This window comes from Acanthochromis polyacanthus, chromosome 21 (genome assembly GCF_021347895.1).
Source record: "Acanthochromis polyacanthus isolate Apoly-LR-REF ecotype Palm Island chromosome 21, KAUST_Apoly_ChrSc, whole genome shotgun sequence".
Taxonomy (NCBI): domain Eukaryota; kingdom Metazoa; phylum Chordata; class Actinopteri; family Pomacentridae; genus Acanthochromis; species Acanthochromis polyacanthus.
Genome location: NC_067133.1, coordinates 30,168,739 through 30,194,578, shown reverse-complemented (window position 1 = coordinate 30,194,578; position 25,840 = coordinate 30,168,739). Strand labels below are relative to the sequence as shown.

At 41.1% G+C, this 25,840-nt stretch overlaps 1 protein-coding gene across 1 annotated transcript in view; it reads right to left on the bottom strand.

Moving 5' to 3' along the window:
- Positions 1-25,840, bottom strand: part of cacna1aa (calcium channel, voltage-dependent, P/Q type, alpha 1A subunit, a) — a 104,155-nt gene that overhangs the window by 67,062 nt on the left and 11,253 nt on the right. Inside the window, 2 exon segments of the mRNA XM_051940890.1 lie at positions 12,992-13,131; positions 13,503-13,609. Coding sequence (XP_051796850.1) covers positions 12,992-13,131; positions 13,503-13,609 — 247 coding nt within the window.

Below are 25,840 nucleotides of genomic sequence, written 5' to 3'. Positions count from 1 at the left end.
TAGTCGTATGAAGTTTCAGAGCTCTGATGGCAAGTTAATAAAATAAGCAGCTGAACTGAGAGTTTACTGTGTAGGAAATTAAATATCCTAATTCACAGTATTGACAGTTCCTCTCTCGCTTTATTTGCAGTAACAGTGATTTTCATGGTAATAAATGTGTCCATTTTTACTCTTGGCTGAGGTAGGTGGCACACACTGGGGACATTTTGTTTGGAAAAGGAGTTAAAAGGTGTATTAAATGCCTCCTTTTATGAAGGAAAAATATCTACACACGTGGACAAAATTGTTGGTACCCCTCAGTTAAAGAAGGAAAAACCCACAATTCTCACTGAAATCACTTGAAACTCACAAAAGTAACAATAAATAAAAAATTTATTGAAAATTAAATAATCAAAAACAGCCATTACTTTTGAATTGTTGATTAACATAATTATTTAAAAAAACAAACTAATGAAACAGGCCTGGACAAAAATGATGGTACCTCTATAAAAGATTGAAAACTATTTGACCAGAGTGACATGATTAACTCAGGTGTGTCATTTAATTGACATCACAGGTGTTTCCAAACTCATAATCAGTCAGTCTGCCTATTTAAAGGGAGACAAGTAGTCACCCTGCTGTTTGGTGAAAAGGTGTGTACCACACTGAACATGGACAACAGAAAGCGAAGGAGAGAATTGTCCCAGGACATCCGAAAAAAGATTATAGACAAACATCTTAAAGGTAAAGGCTATAAGACCATCTCTAAACAGCTTGAAGTTCCTGTGACAACAGTGGCTCATATTATTCAGAAGTTCAAGACCCACGGGACAGTAGCCAACCTCCCTGGACGTGGCCGCAAGAGGAAAATTGATGACAAATTGAAGAGACGGATCGTTGGAATTGTATCCAAAGAGCCCAGAGCAACCTCCAAAGAAATTAAAGGTGAACTCCAAGGCCAAGGTACATCAGTGTCAGATCGCACCATTCGTCGTTGTTTGAGCCAAAGTGGACTTCATGGGAGACGACCAAGGAGGACACCACTGCTGAAAAAAACTCATAAAAAAGCCAGACTGGAATTTGCAAAAATGCATGTTGACAAGCCACAAAGCTTCTGGGAGAATGTCCTTTGGACAGATGAGACCAAACTGGAGCTTTTTGGTAAGGCACATCAACTCTATGTTCATAGACTCAAAAACCAAGCATACGAAGAAAAGAACACTGTCCCTACGGTGAAACATGGAGGAGGCTCAGTAATGTTTTGGGGCTGCTTTGCTGCATCTGGCACAGGGTGTCTTGAAAGTGTGCAAGGTACGATGAAATCTGAAGACTATCAAGGCATTCTGGAGAGAAATGTGCTGCCTAGTGTCAGAAAGCTTGGTCTCAGTCGCAGGTCATGGGTCTTCCAACAGGACAACCATCCAAAACACACAGCCAAAAACACCCAAGAATGGCTGAGAGAAAAGCGTTGGACTATTCTAAAGTGGCCTTCTATGAGCCCAGATCTGAATCCCATTGAACATATGTGGAAGGAGCTGAAACATGCCATTTGGAGAAGACACCCATCAAACCTGAGACAACTGGAGCTGTTTGCTCATGAGGAGTGGGCCAAAATACCTGTTGACAGCTGCAGAACGCTCATTGACAAATACAGAAATCGTTTAATTGCAGTGATTGCCTCAAAAGGTTGTGCAACAAAATATTAAGTTATGGGTACCATCATTTTTGTCCAGCCCTATTTCATTAGTTTGTTTTTTAAATAATTATGTTAATCAACAATTCAAAAGTGATGGCTGATTTTGATTATTTAATTTTCAATAAATTTTTATTTATTGTTACTTTTGTGAGTTTCAAGTGATTTCAGTGAGAATTGTGGGTTTTTCCTTCTTTAACTGAGGGGTACCAACAATTTTGTCCACGTGTGTATCTAACCAAAAAAGTTATGTCTTAGGTTTTGTCAGGCCAGCAAATGTAAAAAAAAAGAAAAGAAATCCTTACTATTTGCTTCATGGCTCAGGTCAAGCAAAGAAACACAGCAAGGTTAATCTTAAAAAAATACAAGCTACAAATGTATAAAACATAGCAGAACCAGACAAGCAGGCTATGATGTTTGCCTCGTCTGTAGAGATTTTGTCTCATCAAAACATGCAGTTTTGCAGATTTAATCTATTTTAATTCAATTCAGTTTGATTGATTTTGTTCCAGTTTACATCAGTGATCTTCACATGATCGTTTCAATGCTTTACAATATTACACTACAGACACAAACCCAGAAAATCTAACAATTCCCTTTGAATAAGCTGTTTGATGGTGAAAACAAAACGAACGCTGCATGTTGTCTTGTTAATATTTGATAATTATATTATTTTCACAGCAATTACTCCTCTGAAACCTCTCGTAATCAACTATTAGTGTGGATTACTATTATTTTGACTGTAGTGCTACACTGAATTAGCTCTTTGTCTTTTTACGCTTGATCTCACATTGTACTACTCTAACAGTAGTATTTAAGTAAATAGATGGTTGTACTCTTACTGTGGAGCTTCACTGGGAGGTCACAACATGACCCACACAGCAGGTGGCAGGAAAGCAACAAAAAGAGAGGAAAACTAAAAACAACGAAGCGATAAACAGGTTGAAAAAGACCACTGACACCTACAGTATTAGGATTAAAGCACAGTATTTACCTTCCAGATCGAGGCGAGTGAATAACCTGCACATCTGGTGTGAAATATGGAGCAAAAACTGAACCCACTGTGTGCTGAAATAACACAAACACCTGTTTCCATCCACACATGGAATGATAAATGGGTACGTCTAACACAGAAACCAAAATAAAAACCCTGCAGTTCCACATTAATGCATCTCATCTACTTATGACTGAAACTACAGTCAAAGCACTGAGGATGATGATGAGGATGAGGATGAGGATGAGGATGATGATGATGGCAAAACGATGAAGAACTCAGTTTCGAAACAGCATCCGCCATCACAAACGGTGTCAGACTGATGAGGCAGTTTCTCATTCAACCGTCTCCACGGTTACTGGGCCCTTTCTCATTCATAAGTGTTTCCATGGCAACAGGGACCTTAGCTCATTGATAGAATCTCTGTATCACCTTGGTAACAGGGCCGAGGGAGGAGCCAGATTGATTGTTTTTTTGTTTTTTCCCTCCTCCCCTCGTTTCCCTATTTAATGTAAATGTTTCGTGGGTGATATACACACACACGGACACACGGACACATGACACATGACACACACGGACACAGACACAAACAACGCACATCTGCACAGAAAATGGGCTAAAAAGCTGGAGCTGGAACATACTGAGGGAGAATAATTTTATTCAAGTATGCACACTGGAAGTGGGTCATGTGGAACAAGCAACTGGAACAGAGATGCTGTCGACTGTACTGAAACGTCTCTCAAACCAAACACACACACACACACACACACACACACACACACACACACACACACACACACACACACACACACACACACACACACACACACACACACACACACACACACACACACACACACACACAGACCTACTATGTTTTTCTATCATTGTGGGGACATACCATTGACTCCCATTCATATCTAACCCCTAACCCTAACCCAGACCAAAACAATGGCTAACCCTAAAGAAACGTTTTTGCACTTTTACTTTTTTCAGTAACAACAACATGGCCAAGTAAAACACTGTTTAAACTTGTGGGGACTGAAATGAGGTCCCCACAAGTGATATTTCTTTTGGTTTTCCTACAGTTGTGGGGACATTTGGTCCCCACAAGTATAGCCAGCACCTGACCACACATACACACACACACGCACGCACACACACACACACACACACACACACACACACACACACACACACACACACACACACACACACACACACACACACACACACACACACACACACACACACACACACACACACACGTGTGCGTGCGCAAGTAAGCACACACACCTGGCCAAAGAACACAAATGATTAAGGAGACTTGCATTAAGCAACGCTGATGTTACACAGCCTCCCCACCGTCCTCCTCATGGGAATCTAACACGTTATACAAACAGTATTTTCTCTCCGTCTGCTTTCCTGCTGACTTCAGCTAAACGAGGCCAATTATCTTCGTCCACATCGTGCTCTAAACCATCTCTTTCCCGAACTTATCTCTCCTCGTCTCCTCGTTTGCTTCAGCGACCATAATTTAAATATCTGTTGTGTCTGCGTGATCTTTAGCGTTTCTCACGTTGTTGTTATTATTATTATTATTATTGCCTCCTTTAGCAGGAAACATTATCACATTATTGTCACATTATGACATTTGCTAAATTGTAAATTAGTGGAAAAATCAACAAACGTGTACAGATGGATGACAAATTAAAGGAAAATCCAGAACCCTTGTCATCAGAACTCCAAATTTGGGAGTATCGATCTTGGAAGAATGGTGTTTAGTCCTTCCAGTAGAGAGGAATTGGAATCAGAATTCAAACTGTTTCAAACCCACCCCCACCCACCCCTCCACCCCCCAAATGTCGGGTTTTCCTTTAATTTGGCACCAGTGTGTAGCTGCCTATCAGAAACCCAGTGACAGAAGGAAAGGCACTACCTCTAGACCGGCCTAAACAGTATTTAATTATCTGAATGTCAAAGCTACAGGGAATTGCGATAATTTTTCACAGTAACCTTGAAATGTATTTTAAACTGGGAAACACACTCCTTCAGGGCGGCACGGTGCTGCAGTGGGCGGTACGATCACCCCACAGGAACCAGCTGGAACCTTTCCGTATGGAGGGCTGTGTTATTTTTCTCCAGGTGCTTTAGTTTCTTTCCACATTCCAAAGACAGTTTTAGCTAAGCGGGGACTCTAAACTGCCCATAGAAGGCAGTCTGGTTCTATGTGTGACTGACTGGTGACCTATATAAGGTGGATCTGAAACCCTGTGGCTAGAAGTGGAAAACGGATGGATGGATGGATGGACATGCCTCTTTTTTTTAAAGCAGGATTCCACAATACTTCACCCATTTCAGCTAAAAACTGTCATCATTCTCACTGACATTAAGTATCAAAGTGTGTTTATTGCAAGCACAGATTTAGCATGTTAGCATGTTTAGTGTGTTTAATCCTCCTGTTAGCTTCATTTCTGAGGAACAGCACTGATGTGTAATGATCTAAAAATGTCAGAAACCAAAAAGTCCCAATAAATAATGTTTCTATCTCATTACTTACTCCATTGCTAAACGTTTCTATCAGTGCTGTGGTGTTCTTTACCTTCACAGATCATGGTTCAATGAGGAAAATTCACTTGTTTTTCACAAAAAATGCATGTTAAAACTTTTTGAAATGCACATTGGAAAGACATCCAAATAAATGACAACAGTTTTACATGACACTGATTTCTAACATTTTTTATATTTTGAATTTTTTTCTTTTTATAGAGTGATATTGATAAATTAATACGAGGTGTCGCGTCTGTTCAGGTTTACGAATATGTGAAATGAACCGTTTTCTTTGGTGTTGTTGTTGTTTGCACATATTAAGCCGAGGAGTAGAAGTTTCATACCAAAAAAATACTTTGAACATTTTTTTTTCCACTTTAAAATGGGTCAGTTTGAACTGAAACATAACAACAGGGTTAAATTTTAACATCAGTTAATTGCAAACTCACTGAAAGGACCTTTCTTTGTTCCTTTTGTGTCTGTTGAGAAGAATGTGAACAGGAAGGTGACAGGAGGGAGGGTGCAAGGCAGGAATGGCTGTAAACTAAGGGTAATTGGACTAATAATCAATAGTGGGGTATAAAAAACAACTAGCTTATTCCCAGTGCCAAACCACTCTGGCAATTTACTACAACAGAGGGGTCAACACACACACACACACAAATCAAATGACACCCAACAAGGTTGTAGAATGAATAGCTAATCCATTCAGACATGTTAAGTGTGTTTGTCTCTATACGTGTTTGAAGAGAGCGGCTGAACGTGCACGATGGGAAAGAGAAAAGAATGTTTGAAGTGGAAATGTCTGTGTGTGTGTGTGTCCGTGTGTAGGTGTGTGTGTGTGTCCGTGTGTAGGTGTGTGTGTGTGTGTGTGTGTGTGTGTGTGTGTGTGTGTGTGTGTGTGTGTGTGTGTGTGTGTGTGTGTGTGTGTTCTTGTACTTGCTACATTGTGAGGGCCATTTTCTGCATTTAACTATCAAAGTGAGGACATTTTTACAAAGTGAGGACATTTTGGCCGGTCCTCACTTTGAAACAGCCATGTTTGAGGGTGAAGACTTGTTTTTAGAGAACAGGTATGAATTGAGGTTTGGTTAGGGTTAGGATTAAGTTTAGGCAATCAGTTGTGATGGTTAAGGTTAGGGTAAGGCTCTAGGAAATGCATTACACCTATGGATGTCCTCACTAAGATAGAAGTACAAACGTGTGTGTGTGTGTGTGTCTGTGTGCGTGTGTGTTGTGCTTCTGCGCCGGTCAGTGTGTTATCAAAGGTTTCCACCAGAGGTGGGCAGAAAGGCCAAGTAGGCTTTCATCTTCAAAGAGCTGCACGGCTAAGAAAAAACACACAACCACCATTCACACAGAGCACAACAAAGAAAGTGTGTGGTTCTGAGTGTGAGTGTAAAATGTATTGATTTGGGTCAGTGTCCAGAATGTATCACGGGAATGTACAGCACAGGATGAGTGCTGGAAGAGCTGCAGTGTAGAGGCGTCTGGAAATCTTGCAAAATCGTTAAAAACAAATTTGGTTGACAGAAGTAAAGCAACAGATGTGTTTTGTCATTTTTTGAAAGAAAGGTTTTGAATTAGTCCTTTATTTATCATTGACATATTAATTTTAGGGCTGGAACTTTAACACGTCAATTTTGATTAATTAATAACAGAAGAAACAAGAAAAACACTCAGAGAGCACAGTCCTCCTACAAGGCTGCTCAGTCGTTGGATCATTTCAGATGGACAAGATTTTGAAAAAGTCATGACTTGCTCTGAGCACAGGCGTGTGTTCTGCATGTGTACGTTATGTACGGATACTGAATCATGTGACCTAAATATGTAGCGGGCGGCGGGAATTGATGGGACTCAGAAACACCCCCACAATTTAATCAGCTGTTCCTTGGATCATTTCTGATGGATAAGTCCTGATAAGTCCTCAGAGGTGGATTTGTAGCAGGATCACAATCAGCTGATGTAGTGTTCACTGGTTGTCATGGTTACAGTGACGCCGTGCTGCTATCTGGCAATGACACAGAAATCTTTTACTAATCCGTGGATCCAGACTACAAGATGCGTCACTGCCAGAATCTGATCACTTGGTCCTTGTGTTGTTTCTGACCTTCCCTGAAAATTTCATCCCAAGAGTAACGTTGCTAACAGACAGACAGACAGACAGACAGACAGACGTATGTCGATCGTCAAATAACTCCACGGTTCCTTGGTGGACTAATAATCTGTTAAGAAAAATAACTCATTTAATCACCCCTTTCTCAGCTCCCTAACTTGTGGCACACCAGTAACTCTGATGAACACTCCAGCCCAGTAGGTGGCGCTAATGAACCTAAAGTCTGTTTTCCAGCCGTGAAGAAGATCCACAGGATGCACTGTGGATGTCAGTGATGTCAGAAATTTTGGTGAACAGTGAAGGAAGAGGAGACGCATTGAGCTCGTTGGGAATAAAGTTTTCTTCTAAAAATCTTCCCGATGGCAGCTTGGATAAAAGCCTGGTTGTTGTCTGATCACCTCAATGTAAAACATGTTGCTGTTAGCACCAGAGCTAACGTTAGCTACCACAGTCCTGGTACTGGCTAACAGTGGAGCCATCCCATAATAGACCACTTTAGAAGACACTGGAGGTGTTTGAGTTCACAGAAAGTCTTAAAATGTTGAATCTAATCACTATAATGTCACTTTGAGTCTGCAGTAATCTGTGAATGTAGCAAACAGATGAAAAATGCTGATAAATAGAAATGAACCAAACATTTTTGTTGTTGAGATCACATGTATGTCTGTTCATCCATACAGTCTCAACCTAAATTTAATTGAGTTGAAAAACCTTTCTTATTGTGTCAAATATTAATAATTGACAAAATGTGATTAATTACAGTTAATTAATCACAGTCGTGTCCCGTTACTGATTAATTTCCTTCGACTTTTTCAAATATTCCTCTGGACCTAAAGCCTTTCTTTGTGTATTTTTAGGATGTTAAATTGACTTTGCTTTTTTCACACCTGAACGTGTCTCATGACGTGTCATTTCTAACACGCTGTCGTTTCCACTGGCTGCTCAGGGCTGTCTGAGTGATCTGTCACATGTACAATAAATTCAGAGGTTTTCTTCCTTTTCCAAAACTGCTTTTTGATGCGCTCGTCAGTCATCGATTGACAACACAACCTGTTTTATTTTAGCGTCTTGCCTTTCAGCCATCGGCACATTGAGGCTCCCGTTGGAATAACGAGCAAACACGCGTCTCGGTGCAACAGAAAGATCCAGGAAGGGTCTACGAATGTGAGGAAGTTTTGAGGACAGCCTGGTTTCCTTCTGCTCAACCTCTCCTTCCTCCTCGCTGCATCTCGCTGCTTCCTGCTGTCTCGCTGACACTCGTCTTCTCACCTCTCTTCTCTCTTACAGTCACTCCGTTGTGCCACGCTGAGAGGAGCTTGGCTTCACGATTGCTCTTATTAAAGCATGAGGACATGCTGCCATACTGAGTGTGAGAGAGAGAAAAGGTGGGCAGAGGGGGGCAATCACTGCTTCCACTGGTGCTTTGTCAGCAGAGATGTGTCGGGTTTACGTAAGCCATGAAGCTCTCCAAATCACCACACGCATGGGCCAAAACATGCAATCTGTGCCAGTGAGTCCTACATTAGAGCTCGTAGTAAACGCAAAATCTGCTGTAATGACATTAATATGCATGTCGCTAACCTCGTGTCTTCTCTCATATGTTGTGTTTTTCTACACATATGTGAACCGGCCTCACTGACCTCCCAGCTGTTTGTCTTGGGCGTCGTTTGTGTGTTTTCTATCTGCCATCCTGTCCTCTCTCACCTTCACCCTCACCCCAACCAGTCGAGGCAGATGGCCGCCCTCCCTGAGCCTGGTTCTGGCGGAGGTTTCTTCCTGTTAAAGGGGAGTTTTTGTTTTTTTTTCTTCCTCCTGTTGCCAAATGCTTGCTAAAAGCGTAATCACATTGGATTTGTTAGCTCTCTCTCCTACAAACTGCCACTATATAAATAAAACTAAAATAAACAAAAATCAAAAACTAAATATGTGTTTTGGCAAATCAGTTTGGTGCATCAGGAAATCTAGGTGTTTCCGAGGCATTCCAGCATATTATTTGACGACTAAATTGTCCCATTAGGAGACTGGGCCATGAATTCTTGATGACAGCTTCACAAACACTGGTCGTTCCCTTTAGCATATTTTTCAGGGGAGACCTTGAGAATCATTTTGAAACTTGGTGAATCTGGTCGTATAAAGACGGATGCTGACAACATTATTCAGACACAAATCTAAAGGATAAAAATTATATACTATATTTATCCCCTTTGCGCCCTACAAGTCATGTCTTTTTCCACAGTGGAAGCTGATCCATTCCAATCCCATCTTCCAGGCCTGATGTCCCGATTTTCCTAACTGGAATTCTAATGCCTGTTTTATTCCATTAGGTATCAAAAGAAAGAAAGACCTGACTGGTTCTACAGGCACCCAAAAAAGGCGCTGCAACTGGTCAATGTTTACGACCGCCCAACGTTTCTGCCTTCTGATTGGTTCCCTTGTCTCGACCAGCAGCATCCTCCTCCACCTCCTCTTCTTTGTCCTCATGATTCTCTTCCTCATTATTGTTCATGCCATTTCTGTGACCTCCGTCCTCTCCTGGTCCTTTCATTTTCTTGGTCCTTTCATTCATTAGATTGCTCGATGGTTTAATTTTAATGCATTAGATGCATATCACCATGAAAAACAAAAGGAAAACTTTAGGTCAGGATGTGGATTTCTAATAAAACCTGATCAAGCCATCCCTGTGAGCCTGAATGTCCTCAGCGTCACTGACATGCAGGGTTCCCCCTTACCATGACCTGTGTTCCTGCAGGTTTTTTCTTTATTTTACAGCTAGGAAGGTGAAACCATGTGTTTATCATTATTTATTTCTTTGTGCATTTTTATGTGATGATTGGCATACGTCCGTCTGTCTGTCTGTCTGTCTGTCTGTCAGCAACATTACTCAAAAACAGACTGACCGATCTGGACGAAATTTTCAGGCAAAGTCAGAAATGACACAAGGACCAAGTGATCAGATTTTTGCAGTGATACAGCTTAGGATTTGTTAAAGATTTCTGTATCATTGCCAGATAGCGGCACGGCATCACTGTAACCATGACAACAAGTGAATGCTACATCAGCTGATTGTGATCCTACTACAAATCCACCTCTGAGGACTTATCAGGACTTACCCATCAGAAATGATCCAAGGAACAACTGATTAAATTGTGGGGGTGTTTCTGAGTCGCATCAATTCCTGCCACCCGCTACATATTTAGGTCACGTGATTCAGTATCCGTACATAATGTACACATACAGAACACACGCCTGTGCTCAGAGCAAGATCATTTTGTTTGTGGGTATATCTATATTAAATGGACACATTCTATGTTGCTGTGATTTCTGATCATCAATAACAAAATCAAAATCAGAATTAGGTGGCTGAAATCAAAATAAACCCTTTTCTGTTGTGTTTATTAAAAAACAAGTCATTTAAAAATTGCCAGAAATTGTTGAATTTCTGACTAAAAAGAAATTGTTTTTAGTGATTAAATGTTTACACTCAATCATTTATTATTTATTGTTCATTTATTAGAATTTTTATAATATTTGTTTTCAGTCACAAGTTTAGGTAAAAAACACGACTTCATTACATAAACTAAACGTTCTCCATTTTCATTGTTACCACACTGACTCCTCAACACAACTGTGATGTTCTTTGCACCACCAGCAGTCTCACTGTTTCTGCTTCTGACATTTAAGGAGTCTAACGCACGTCTTGCATGTTGATAAATGACGCTCAAGGTGCAGCCATTGCATTAAAAGGAAATGCCACATATGTTGTCACAAATTGTTCGTGTGTGACGAGTTGGGAATAACACTGGGCTGCACATTCACAAGCATTTAAAGCACATTTTCCCCTTTTCCATGAACACATCATGCATCACAATCACTGGAATCACATCAGTTTTTAACACAAACTGCAGCCGTACACCAGCAGATATAAACACATCAAGGACACTTTCAAAAAATACGTATGAAAGGACGAATGGCATCAGTGTGACGGATGGATCAGCAGATGAATATGTTGGGAAAACAGAATCAGGCTTGGATAAATCAGAGCATCACTGAATAGAAACTGTGCAGCTATTTGTGTGTTTGTAGACACAACTGTTCTGCTACTCTTCCATCCCTTTGTATCTGTCAAATTTTTGTCCAATTTCTCTGGTTTAGTCTGATGAGTGAAGGTGATAGTAACTATATAAACTCATTTCTATCTCCAGTCTCAGGTTGCATTGCATTTCTTACCTCTGACCTCGTTTTCATCTTCCTCAGAACAAACTGTTTTGGTATCTATCCACATTATCCCTACCGGCCTTTAAATATGGTCTCTGTTCTGCACATTTTACTTACTTTGCTTCTCTTTCCATTCCTTCCCATGGACTCTCTTTCTCTACTGAGCTAGTAACACCTCTAAATGTTTCCTCCAGCCTTCGCTCCAGAGTCGGCTCCCTCTGTGGCCCCCAACCCTTCTTTCTCTGTATATATTGTGGTGACATTTGTTCGCTGCCCGGGCTGCTGGCTGCCTGTGGTTCTGCTCTGTGATCTGACGGCTGCCTTGCTCAGAATGGCGCCATTCATTAGGGCACAGGAGCAGGGAAAGGACACTCACACATGTATGTGGAGGACACACACTGAAAAGCATGACAGGCTCTGACAAACCGTCACCAAACCGTTGTTCTGTCCAACTTCAGTCTGATTCTGACCTTGCATGGAAACACTCAGCTGCATATTCTCCTTGTTTGTAATGAATGTGTGTTTTTTTGCTGCACAGTGAATCAGTGTTAGCACCGTCGCCTTGCAGCTAGAGGATCCCTGGTTCTTCCTGGGATCTTCTAGCCAAGCCGCGCTAGATCCAGCTCTGAAGACGCAAGGGTCTAGGAACTCTCGACAGGGAGGGAGGCGGGCTAAGAGGTTGTCTTTCAAATCACTCTGCAGCAGTTGGGTAGGTATACAACCAATCAGCGCAATGAATAGGCTGACGTAGTTCCTAGAGCGCCGGAAATCAGAGGATGCGGTAGTTCGGTGAAGCCTTATTTATACAGTCAATGGGTGAAGCTCAAGTATATTACAGACATGTTAACAGAAAGATTATTCAGAGTCGGTGCTAATGGAGCTCAACGACTGTTGTTGTTTTTGTTGTCGACCCTGGCAGAGAATTAAATTCGTTGCCGTGGGTTGTCTAGCGTGGCTAGGCTAGTTGTTTCCGGTTGTTTCTGTCAGAATCGTCGCGCCTCTGTCGTCACTTAGTTACACCCGCCTTCTGACTCTACACTTCATGGTGATTCTTCGGCCAGTTTTAGGAGCATCCAACCTCAAGGCTTACCGAGGGTAACTAGACCCACCCTGGCAGAGAATTAAATTTGTTGCTGTGGGTTGTCTAGCGCGGCTAGGCTAGGGATCTTCTGCTTGGAGTCTCCATGTTCTCCTGTACATGTGTGGGTTTTCTCCGGCTTCCTCCCACAGTCCAGAAACATGCTGAGGTTAACTGGTGATTCTAAACTGTCTGTAGGTGTGAATGTGAGTGTGATTGTTTGTCTGTATGTGTAGCCCTGTGATAGGCTGTTACCTGTCCAGGTGAACTTTCACCCTCAGTCATCTGGGACAGACTCCAGCCCCCATGTTCCTGATGAGGACTAAGCTTTGTGTAGATGATGGTTGGATGTTTGCAGCCACTTACCCCGTGAGCACCACCACAAAGTCCATGACGTTCCATCCATTTCTCAAGTAGGAGTTCTTGTGGAAGGCGAAGCCGAGTGCCAGGATCTTTATTCCAGACTCAAAACAGAAGATCCCAATGAAGTACGGCTCTGTATCATCCTGAAGAGCGAGAACAAGCAAAGGAAGACGGAGGAGAGAGAAGAAGGGTTTTAGAAACAGATAGACCAGCAACCAGATGAGTTAGAAGAATCTTTTTCACATATGTGACATTTTATGAGCAGCTAATGACGATATGAGCGAGAATTTTAATGTGTCTAATTGGTCTTTTCTCATTTCTGTAAATGTAGGTTTAAATTTTCTGATGTGCAGTTTACTTCAACGTGACAAAACTCTGTGCTTTAAATCTGCTTTTACACAGCAGACAAACATCTACTGAAATCCACAAGGAGACAACTGTCACTGGATTTAATCATGTTTGCGTGTGGCACACACGTGTAAACACGATGAGCAGGACTGTCTGTTGAACTCACCAGGCGTTCAGACAGCGGCGTCTTGTCCCCGTCAGGCAAATGCTGCTCCAGAGCCAAGACGATGCAGTTGGCAATGATGGTGGCGAGAATCATCCACTCAAACGGAGTGAGGGAGGCCAGTCAAGGAACATGTCAAGTAAATCTCAGAATGAAAGCCACAACATTCAGAAAAACACAGCCTGACACCACCTAACAAGAAATTCAGTAATTACATTACGTTTGTTTAACTTCAACGCTTGGCGATCGATTAAAGCAAACACGTCTGCTGCATTTGTATATTATCAATGTTACTTTCTGCTGGCAGTTGTGGCATTTAATTCAGCACGCACATAAATCTTTATTATCCACCATAGCTCTGTGTAGGTGCAAATTAGACAAAGATCTTTAATGTAGAGATGGTCCAGATGGCTGAAACACCAAATAAAAGCATTTAGTAAGGGTCATTCCAGAACTGGAGGACATTTGGGCTTTAAATGTTTAAAAAATAAACCTTCTCTTCTCCAGTGTTCTGCTCCATATTCATCAATAATAGGTATTGATGGGCTCAGCTTCCACATCAATGGTAGCATTTTTATTCCATGTTTTCTGTGCTGTTTGCTAACCCTACTCTAATCACAGTAACAGGGATGCTAATCCATGCTAATGTGATCTTTTTCTCAGCAGTAGAAGCTAGATATTTAGCTAGCTGTTACTGCTGACCAAGAGGACAAACTGACTGATGGAAAACAGTCCAAAGAATGAGTCTGATCCTGATAATATGAGGTAGAGAGAGACATTCAATCAAGGCTGACAATGGATGAAAAGATGGAAAATAGAGGAGAGGACATAGCTTTGCTCTGCACATTCTTTAGGAAAACTGTTGAAGTATGGAAACAACAAAAAGACACAGAACAACAAAATAGAGACAGAAAACAACAAAAGCAAGACACAAAATGACAGAAATGATACAGAAAGTGATGAAAATAAGACACAAAATGACAAAAACAAAACAAAATGATGAAAACGAGACAGAAAACAACAAAAGCAAGACACAAAATGACAGAAAAGATACTGAAAATGACAAAAACGAGATACAAAATGATAAAAACAAGACACAAAATGGCAAAAACGAGACAGAAAATGGCAAAAACATCATCAACCGGTTCTGCTAACATGTTGTGGGACACGTTCCATGTGTAATAATTATTATTTCAAGTATTATGTTGATTAAAAAAATGTTCTCACAGTTACAAGAGACATCAATGGAAAAAAAAGCAAAACAAAAAAATAGATTTAAACTTCATTTGAACTGTTTTATTAGAGATCCAGTTTGGTCATCGGGGGGTGGGACAAGAGAAAATTGACATTTTAGGGGAACTCCAGATTTATTTGGTATTTTTGAAAATATCTTCAATCATTCTTTTCTCCTATTTTTTATTTTTTTTATTTTATTTTTTAGACTTGGTCTCAGGACAAGAACATTTACACAACTACTGCATGTTTTAGTATTTTCTACATTGATTATTGTAAATTTGATGGGTGAGACATAAAATGTCCTCCAGTTCTGGAATGATCCATAACTTAAATTCTAAAAATGCATGTGTCCATATGTAACATGTATAGCATTTATATATGAACATCAGATAAAAACTATCCCCTCAGTGTTATTTCTCTGACAGATATGGGTCTGTATGATGAGCCAAACTTAAAAACCTCACAGTGACAGTTAAGATTTTATCCCTGCTCTCATGTCGAAGGTCAAACGGGTGTGAGTGAGTCAGACCGATCAGGCCGACGGCTCAAATGAACCGACGTCTGGCCTGTTTACACACATAAATACACACCAACACACACCCACAAGCCATCATTATGAGTCAGTTAAATATGTTCTGCTAAGTGTATTTTCTGGCAACACACCACCCACACAGACGAGCAAAACAAACAAACACTCCAGCAGACACAGGGCTATATTAAAGTGTTAGAGTGTGATAGCAGGCTGGGCGAGAGCTGCAGCGACGTCACCGTTTGGCTCTGGCAGGAAGAGGGAGCGTCTCATTGTACATCTTAATGTGTTTGTCACAGTGTTTTTCTCTCTTCTTAAATCAGCCCAGCCCTGTCTCATTAAGGTCACAAGATGAACAGCTAAAGGAGGAGAGAGACTGAGAGGCAGAGTGGAAATGTGTGATGGAGATGAATGTGGAATCAGGAGGGAGAGAGGAAGGAGTGAACAGGAAGAAGAATTAATGCCTTCTGAGTGGCAGTAGTTCTGCTTTTTACGGGCACGGTAATTTGTAGGGATCAATTCAGGGCCGATCCCAGTGATTGGTAACCAGGAAAGGCCGAGGACCGATATTTACAATCAATGCACATTAGATGTTTTAACAGCATGTGATGTCAGAGAACCAGCCGATCATAACTAGGCTTCTTCATTAATAAGGCGACTATAAGGGAACATGTCAAATAGAGACAGGACCGATTCAATTCTTCATCTTTTTATGTGGGACTCTCTGTTTTCTATCACTTATTTTGTCTACCAAGGTCTGGATCTTAAAACATTATTGATTATTGTTTTCCAGATTCTGTTTCAGTTTCATCTGTGGCTGTTTTCTAACTTAGCCGTTAGCGTAGCATTAGCCCAGAGGTATCAGCCTATCGTAGTTCAGCCAAACTTGATCTCAAGTGTCCAAGACCAGTAAAATCACATCATAATAATCAATAAATAATCACAAGTCCAAATGTTTCCTCTGTTTTAGTGCAAAAAAGTACATTCTGACAATGTTCACATTTAATTAATTATCTTTTTGCAAAACATCATGAAAAACCTGAAATTTTATTAAGAAAAATAAGTGAAATCTTAACAATACTATGTCTCAGTTGATCATTTATGTCTTACAACTTACAGATCAGAGCACCTACAGAGGAACAAAACATTTACTCACAGGTATGGAACTCAACAATCCAGTATTTTACAAGATTTTTTTATAATTTACATTCATTTCCACATCTGTGTAGTAATCCTGACCACCTGAACTGACTCACTACAAAGGCAGAAGGTAAAGCTGTCCCATCAAACCAAACTCTGTCTACTGAAGCTGCTGACTCATAGCCTAGCCGCGCTACACCCATGTTCTGAAGGCACAAGGGTCTAGGGAAGCTCGACAGGGAGGGAGGCGGGCTAAAAGGTTGTCTTTCAAATCACTCTGCAGCAATTGGGTAGGTATACAACCAATCAACGCAACGAATAGGCTGACGTAGTTCCTAGAGCGCCGGCGGATTGTGGCTAAGTCCCGTTAGCTTCCCAACCAGCGGAGCCAACTGGTATATTAAGGATTTGCCATATCCCGTCGGCATAAGTCCAAATACGTCTTTCTTCTCAATGAAACACTTCAGTGCCGTCCTTTGTTTATCTTTCAAGTTGAATTTTAGCTTCAAATCTTTAAGGGCTGTGGTCAAAGCCGAGTCCAAAGATAACTGTTTATTGTGCGCCGGTTGTTTCTGTCAGAATCGTCACGCCTCTGTCATCACTTCGTTACGCCCGCCTTCTGACTCTACACTTCATGGTGATTGGTCCGGCCAGTTTTAGGAGAATCCAGCCTCGAGCCTTATGGAGGGTAACTAGACCCACCCTGGCAGAGATTTAAATTCATTGCCGTGGGTTATCTAGCGTGGCTAGGCTAGCTGACTCACAGTTTATTGCACAACGTTCCCATCTTTAAATATTTCCACCTCTGATATTTCTACACTTTATAAGGTCGTCCTGCGGGCTGGATTGGACCCTCTGCTGGACCGGTTTTGGCCCCCAGGCCGCATGTTTGACACGTGCCTTAGCTGCTATGTGTGGAGCTAATTTCCTGTTTTGTGGCTTGTTTTTCTTGTTACAGAGAGAGGAGGCTGCATCAGACTGGAAGTGACGAATTTATCGATAATAGACAAATAAAATAACTGGTAATCTGAAAAAAAAAACAAATATCATGAAAGAAACGACACCTCTCATTCACCTTTCTATCTTTTCTCCTCTATTTTCTGTTCCTTTTTGTCCACTAAGATCTGGATCTTAAAGCTTGATTAATTATTGCTTCCAGACTGTTTCAGGTTAATCTGTGGTAGCTGTTAGCGTAGCCTTAGTCACTATGTGAGAAACTAATCTCCTTGTTTTTCTTTTTCAGTTTTTGCAGCTCAAGAGACATTTCTGAGACCACAGAGTGACAACAGACAGAAAGAGGAGGCAGCATCACACCTGCAGTGGTGAATGTATCAATAATCCACCAATAAATCACAGATAATCTGAAAAAGGCCAAATATCGGTGTAAGAAAACACCACTTGTCATTCATTAGTCTTTCCTTACTCCTCTTCACCTTTCTCCTACTTGCTTGCCTCCTTTGGGAGTCATTCCCAGCGTGGTGGGAGGAGGGGAAAGGAAGAGGACTATTTATAGAGACATACATCATACATGCGCCTCTGTTTGTTTTCTGCAGTCGTGATGAAGGTGAGCTGAAACGCTGCTCTACAGCATGAGAGCGTTTGTGATCGTGTGTTTGAACACATTACCAGGAACACGCAGGGCGCCACTCAATTAGCCCCGCTGCCCCTCAGCTATGAGCACAAATGCGATCCCGTACGTGTGCACGTGTGTCGGCTGGAGCTGCGAGGAGGCCGGAGTGTAGCCGACTGAGAAGGGGAAAGAGAAGGAGAGCGGCTGATATAGAAACCCAGGGACAAAAGGGACGACTGTGTGTGTGTGCGCGCGCGCATGGTGCACGAGCGACGGCGCCCGTGAGGAGCGACTGCTATATGATGATCATTTGGAACATTTTGTGCCGGCGCTGTGTTTCAAGGTGCCGCCTCATTTTATGAAATGTTCGCAGGGTTCCTTGAAGATGCCCCCCTGCAAACAAATGACTCACTCTGTGCCATAAACCTTCAATTATAAATCCTCTCCTCCTGCTTCCTAAACCACTATATATAGCAACTTCTGAGGGAAAAAAAACGGGGGTGGGGGGGTGGAGCAGAGAAAGGAAGAGAGAGTGTTTTTCTCCCTCTCCACTCTCCCACCCTTCGGTTTTCTTTGTGCACAGCGTCTCCTGTTTGCTTCCCTTGTGTTCCCTGGCTGTGCATATGGCTGCTTTGTATCTAGGTGTGTTTCTGCTCTATAATGGGGACAGTAGTAGGTCGTAGACGGAGATGTCTCGCCAAGAAAAGGCAAGTGAGGCCCTTAAAGTTCGACACAAGCAAACACACAAATGAATTCATTTCCTGGCCTTTCTGTAACCTCGTCCATCACGGTCTTTATGCTCGCTCTCTTCTTCCTCCTCAGTAAAGCTCTCGCCTGGGTCTTGCTGATATATTTCACCCTCCACCTAAGCCTCATCCTTTCTGCTCCTCCCCTCCATGCTTCCAGATCCTCACTTTCTCCCCTCTCAATTTTCCCTCTGCATTCTTGCATCTCTCCTCCGTCCACCTTTCCCTCACATCAATCATCCCTTCCTCTATCCTGCCATCTCCATTCAGTATCGGATGAGAGGAGAGAGACGAGGAGAGAGAGAGATGCCGCATCAGCAAATGCACGACAACACGGACTGGATGAGAGGAAATGAATGAGGAAGAAACCGAAAAAACGAAGGAGAGGAGGAGGAAAATGTACAGAGGGTTAAAAACGAAAGAGAGAAGAGAGGAGCAGGAGAGAGAGAAAGAAAGACAGACAGAAAGTGTCCTGTGGGCACAGACATGATGGAAAAGAGTGAGTGGTGAAGAATAAAAGAGGGAGAAGGAGGGAGACAACAATGGGGAGAGAGACGGGCAGAGACGAAGAGCACCGGAGTGCTGAACGAGAAAGAAGGCGAGAGAATGAGAAAGGGGGTGTGAGAGTATTGCAGTATTTTCTGCTGCTGAGCGGCATGTATGTCCAGAGGAAAGTAGGTTAGTGGCAGAATTCACACACAAACGGGGAGAGGACGCGGGTGGGTGGGAGTATATATCACCCCGACACATACAGCATGCACGCGTGGAGGATCGCTGCATCCTTCCACTGCTGGGAAAAAACACAAGAACCTGCTGTTCCAGTAAAATTCCAGCAGCTGTGGCCGTAAAATCACAGTAAAACATTTCCTTCACTCACGGTAAAGAAATGTTTTGATACTGTTGATTTTATGGTTAAAAACAATCCACTTACTATAAAAAAGAAGTTTTAACCTTTTTAAAAATGCTTGTTTTACCTGAAAATTCACATGAAAATACCTGTTATAAACATAACAGCATTTTCCTTTGTCAGGGCAACAGTTAGTGTGTTCAACATTTAATATGCACATTTTTACTCCCACCAAAAAATTAAACGACCAGTTGAAAAATTACAAGAATGTGTATTTTGCACTGGTGGATCTTAAGAAAGTTCTCAGTTAAACTTCAAAATGCAAACAGAAGAAATGGGAGCAAGAGAAAAAAAAACATTTAAGCAAGAAATTTATTGAAAACTGCGTTTAACCCTCATGTCATCCTGCGTGTCAAAACTGACCTGTTTGAAAGTTTGAAAATGTGAATTAAATAAACATATTTTTACAGTGAAACTTCTGATGTCCACATTTTAGGGAAATCTTTGAACATTTTTTGGTGGAAAAAAGAAAGGTTAAAGATGTTTCTTTAAGAACATCCACATAAAAAATAAACCAAAATCCAGTGAAATTTGCTGGATTTTGGTTGATTTTTATGTGAATATTCTTAAAGAAAATATTAGAAGTTTTACTGATATACATGGAATCACTTTAGATATTTTTGGATTTTTTTTGAAGATTTTTACTAATTTTTTGAAAATATTTTCAAGAATTTTCTTGCCAAATTTTGGGGATTTTTTAAAATAAAACTTTAAAGGGAAACTTGTAAAGAATTATTCGAATTTTCTTCCTAAAGGTTTTGCACATTTTCAGAAATATGGGGGATTTTTTTGCAGAATTTTTGGATTTTTTTCAGACAAGGAAACAATGTTTTTTGGTGCCTGTAAATGAGGACAACACAAGGGTTAAACTCAAACAGGCTTAAGCCAGCTGATCAAAAGTTTAAGACCACAACCTTAAAAAAACAAATCTGTGCAAACATTTGAATTCCATCCTGTCAGGTGTTCACGCTGTCATAAGCTCCTCATGGAAAAGCAGCGTTCTGTCTTTGAACATGGTAGGATTGTTGAGCTGGTAACACTCCATCACTGCTCAGGTTGGACGCAGTTAGACAGTCATTTTGAATTTCTTAAAAAATCCTGAGGAACAAAAAAGTCAAGCGATTGACCCAAAAAATTTCACCACTACTGAGCTGAAAGATCTAACGGGCTGTTGGATCCTCTGTCATGTTGTTTTTTTTTTTTTAGCGTTGAAGGAATTTTATTAACAATTTTTGACCATCAAATTTGCAAATTTTTTTTACAGTGTACGCTGACAAACTTCACACCGTCCTGTCAGCAAACATCTTTAAAAATATCCACAAACAGACACAAATCTATTGCAACAGAGCATTATTTTCCAAAATATCCACCAGCAGCCATCACATCCAGTCATATTCATGCACATACACACGTGGACAAAATTGTTGGTACCCCTCAGTTAAAGAAGGAAAAACCCACAATTCTCACTGAAATCACTTGAAACTCACAAAAGTAACAATAAATAAAAATTTATTGAAAATTAAATCATCAAAATCAGCCATCACTTTTGAATTGTTGATTAACATAATTATTTAAAAAAACAAACTAATGAAATAGGGCTGGACAAAAATGATGGTACCCATAACTTAATATTTTGTTGCACAACCTTTTGAGGCAATCACTGCAATTAAACGATTTCTGTATTTGTCAATGAGCGTTCTGCAGCTGTCAACAGGTATTTTGACCCACTCCTCATGAGCAAACAGCTCCAGTTGTCTCAGGTTTGATGGGTGTCTTCTCCAAATGGCATGTTTCAGCTCCTTCCACATATGTTCAATGGGATTCAGATCTGGGCTCATAGAAGGCCACTTTAGAATAGTCCAACGCTTTTCTCTCAGCCATTCTTGGGTGTTTTTGGCTGTGTGTTTTGGATCGTTGTCCTGTTGGAAGACCCATGACCTGCGACTGAGACCAAGCTTTCTGACACTAGGCAGCACATTTCTCTCCAGAATGCCTTGATAGTCTTCAGATTTCATCGTACCTTGTACACTTTCAAGACACCCTGTGCCAGATGCAGCAAAGCAGCCCCAAAACATTACTGAGCCTCCTCCATGTTTCACCGTAGGGACAGTGTTCTTTTCTTCGTATGCTTGGTTTTTGAGTCTATGAACATAGAGTTGATGTGCCTTACCAAAAAGCTCCAGTTTGGTCTCATCTGTCCAAAGGACATTCTCCCAGAAGCTTTGTGGCTTGTCAACATGCATTTTTGCAAATTCCAGTCTTGCTTTTTTATGAGTTTTTTTCAGCAGTGGTGTCCTCCTTGGTCGTCTCCCATGAAGTCCACTTTGGCTCAAACAACGACGAATGGTGCGATCTGACACTGATGTACCTTGGCCTTGGAGTTCACCTTTAATTTCTTTGGAGGTTACTCTGGGCTCTTTGGATACAATTCCAACGATCCGTCTCTTCAATTTGTCATCAATTTTCCTCTTGCGGCCACGTCCAGGGAGGTTGGCTACTGTCCCGTGGGTCTTGAACTTCTGAATAATATGAGCCACTGTTGTCACAGGAACTTCAAGCTGTTTAGAGATGGTCTTATAGCCTTTACCTTTAAGATGTCTGTCTATCATTTTTTTTCGGATGTCCTGGGACAATTCTCTCCTTCGCTTTCTGTTGTCCATGTTCAGTGTGGTACACACCTTTTCACCAAACAGCAGGGTGACTACTTGTCTCCCTTTAAATAGGCAGACTGACTGATTATGAGTTTGGAAACACCTGTGATGTTAATTAAATGACACACCTGAGTTAATCATGTCACTCTGGTCAAATAGTTTTCAATCTTTTATAGAGGTACCATCATTTTTGTCCAGGCCTGTTTCATTAGTTTGTTTTTTTAAATAATTATGTTAATCAACAATTCAAAAGTAATGGCTGTTTTTGATTATTTAATTTTCAATAAATTTTTATTTATTGTTACTTTTGTGAGTTTCAAGTGATTTCAGTGAGAATTGTGGGTTTTTCCTTCTTTAACTGAGGGGTACCAACAATTTTGTCCACGTGTGTAGAATCATACATGTTCGGTGCACACATCTGCCAACGGAGCAGCTGCCTCCCCATTAAGAAAAGCAGCATCATAAAGACCTTTATCACTCTGACATTCCCAGTCTACTCACTTTAATTCTGAGGGAACAAAAATTGGCTCAGTGTTCGTCCACATTTCATTACCACCATCCATAGATTAAAAAGTAAAGTTTGCTATGACAGATTTCTGGCTTATTTCACTTTTGTTATTAAACAATGGAGCCAAAAGAAGAAGGACACAGTGATCACCTTATCATTTATCCTTCTTTCTTTCTTTCTATCTGTAACGGTGTGAAGGAGGTACAGCGTTCACATTTCCTCATGAATGGACTTCTTCTGCTGTGAGGATCCATTCTGAAAAGAAGCAAACGTGCCTCAGGAAAGGATTTGTGTTATTCTCAAGAAGACAAAAAAGAAGAAGTTGAACTGGTAACTCAGCAGCATCTCCCCTTTTGGCCGTCAGTGTATTTATATCTGCCTGTGTCCTGTTACATTATGCAGCAGAGGCAGAACAGCTCCATCATTTCCTCACTTTCTTGTCACTTTTCCCTCAGAAGCGCTGATTTGATCAAATGAATGGAATTAAGCGGTGTGCTTGAAACCGATGTAATTATTTTGATAATCAGCAGCCACAGAGATAAGAGATGAGGGCTGCATATTATTACCATATTAGACTATCTGAATAGAGTCTTCTGGGCTGCAGTCAAACTTTCTTTTTAAAGTCTGCCTCACATTTAGCATCTTTTTAAATTATTTTACAAGGAGGAGGATCCAGTGGGCTGTCCATCATGTTTTTTTATATGATATAAATGCAAAAATGTTACTTGATATGAATATTACAGCATGTTTCTGTTATCAGTACACACATTTAACTGGTAAAACTCATGAAATTAATGCAAAAATTACAGTACTATGTTAAAATTACAGCATTTTTCCATTAAATAAACTGTGCAAGAGGAGTAAAATGTATTTTTTCAAGAGATAAATACCTAAAAAATGCATTTTTTCCCTGATTAACTTATGTACAGTAATGTAATTATTTTGATAATCAGCAGCCATAAAGATAAGAGATAAGGGCTGCATGTTATTCCCATATTATACTCTTTGTGTAGAGTCTAATGCTGCAGTCAAACTTTCTTTTTGAAGTCTGCCTCACATTTAACATCTTTTTTAATTATTTTGCAAGGCGCTGAGAAGGGGGAGCTATCCGTCATGTTTGTTCTACATGAAATAAATGCAAAAATGTTACTTGGTATGAATATTAGGGCATGTTTGTGTTGCCAGTACACACATTTAACTGGTAAAACTCATGAAATTAATGAAAAAATTACAGTATTATGTTAAATATTACAGCATTTTTCCATTAAAAAAACTGTGTGAGAGGAGTAAAATGTATTTTATCAAGAGAAAAATACCTAAAAAATGCATTTTTTCCCTGATTAACTTATGTACAGTAATGTAATTATTTTGATAATCAGCAGCCATAAAGACAAGAGATGAGGGCTGCATGTTATTCCCATATTATACTCTTTGTGTAGAGTCTAATGCTGCAGTCAAACTTTCTTTGTAAAGATTAGCATCTTTTAAATGATTTTGTAAGAAATCTTTAAACTATAAAGTGATTCCATTTTGAAGCCAGAACATGGAGGGAATGGCCTCCTGCATACTTTCACATGTGTCACTGCAGGATTATTCGCTTTGTGTCCCTCTACTGCACACTCAGGAAGAAAATGGCCTCCGCCGAGTCGCACTGCCACACGGGACGACGTTCCTCTGAAGCAAAAAACACATTCATTCTGATTCAAGACTGCAGGACACAGATCAAACCTGACGAATAATTCAAACCAAACGTGTCCAAGAATCATTCTAACGTTTTTGCGTTCATCCCGTCAGGTTTGCTGAACCATCAGAGCACCCGGAGGCCTGTTCCGCCCTGCTCGGCCTCTCCTGGTCCACTTTGCTCAGGTCTTCCAGTCGCCCACTCATCCTCCTCCTCCCTGTTTCTTCCATATGCTGCATCTCTGCCTCCCCCTGCCTCCCCCCTGCCTCCCCCTCTCCCTCGTCACCCACATACAGCCGAGTTGTCACTTTCTCCAAGATGCTGACGGAGGTGTTTGAGCGCTGCGGGCTGCATGTAGAATATCATGTGACATTTTCTCTTTCCACATCAGCGGCATGTAGTGTGAATGTGCAGCGTGCTCGTGTGGCTGACAGTAGCTGCTGATTTAACCGTGCTACTCGCTTTCCACCGCCAACGTGTGAGGCTGAGTGTGAGCCAGCTCGCCCTGCAGGTGGAGCGCAGGTTTCCAGCAGGGTTTGTCTAGTAACAGCCGACACGTGACCGAAAAAACATGCCCGGGAAAAAATCAATCCATCACACACTCTGTTTCTCTCTCTCTCCACGTATCCGAATCCCAAAAATAACTCGGCCCGACGTCACTGCACCCTCACACAAACACACAGCTAACAGAAACACACACACACACACACACACACACACACACACACACACACACACACACACACACACACACACACACACACACACACACACACACACACACACACACACACACGCCCAAACTAGCCTGCAACTGAATTATTCAGCAGAGCCAGAACGCACAGCTAAGAGAAAGAGGAATGAGAAAAATCCAGAGGGAAAGGAGAGAGAGAGATGAAAAGGAAAAAGAATAAGCCTCTGATGAACAGATGCCCTGTAGGTCCCAGATCAATGAATTTAGGAGTAAATAATGACAGGAATCTTTGTTTCCTGGACTATAATTTCCTCAGACATAATTCCTAAAGTGTTAAAGAGTTTAAAATGTCAGATCTCTGCACATGCAGTGCCTCAGGGGCTTTAAAAGCTCGTCCAGAATGATACAAAGACACAGAGAAGCTAAACTATGATCCAGTAAAATGAAAATATCTGCACATGAGGTCATCTGACACATTGGACAGATTTCTCCAGCAGGTAGCGATAGCAAACTTTCTGTCATGATGTCCGCTCCAGCACCGTGTTTCTGGATCGATTCTGCTTCCGTTGCTCAACTGCCATATATATTACAAGGGCAGCCATCTGCGGTATATCAAAAAACAGCAACACGACGCATTTATCAGGTTTTACAGGATCAATTTACAATCTGAGAACTATGT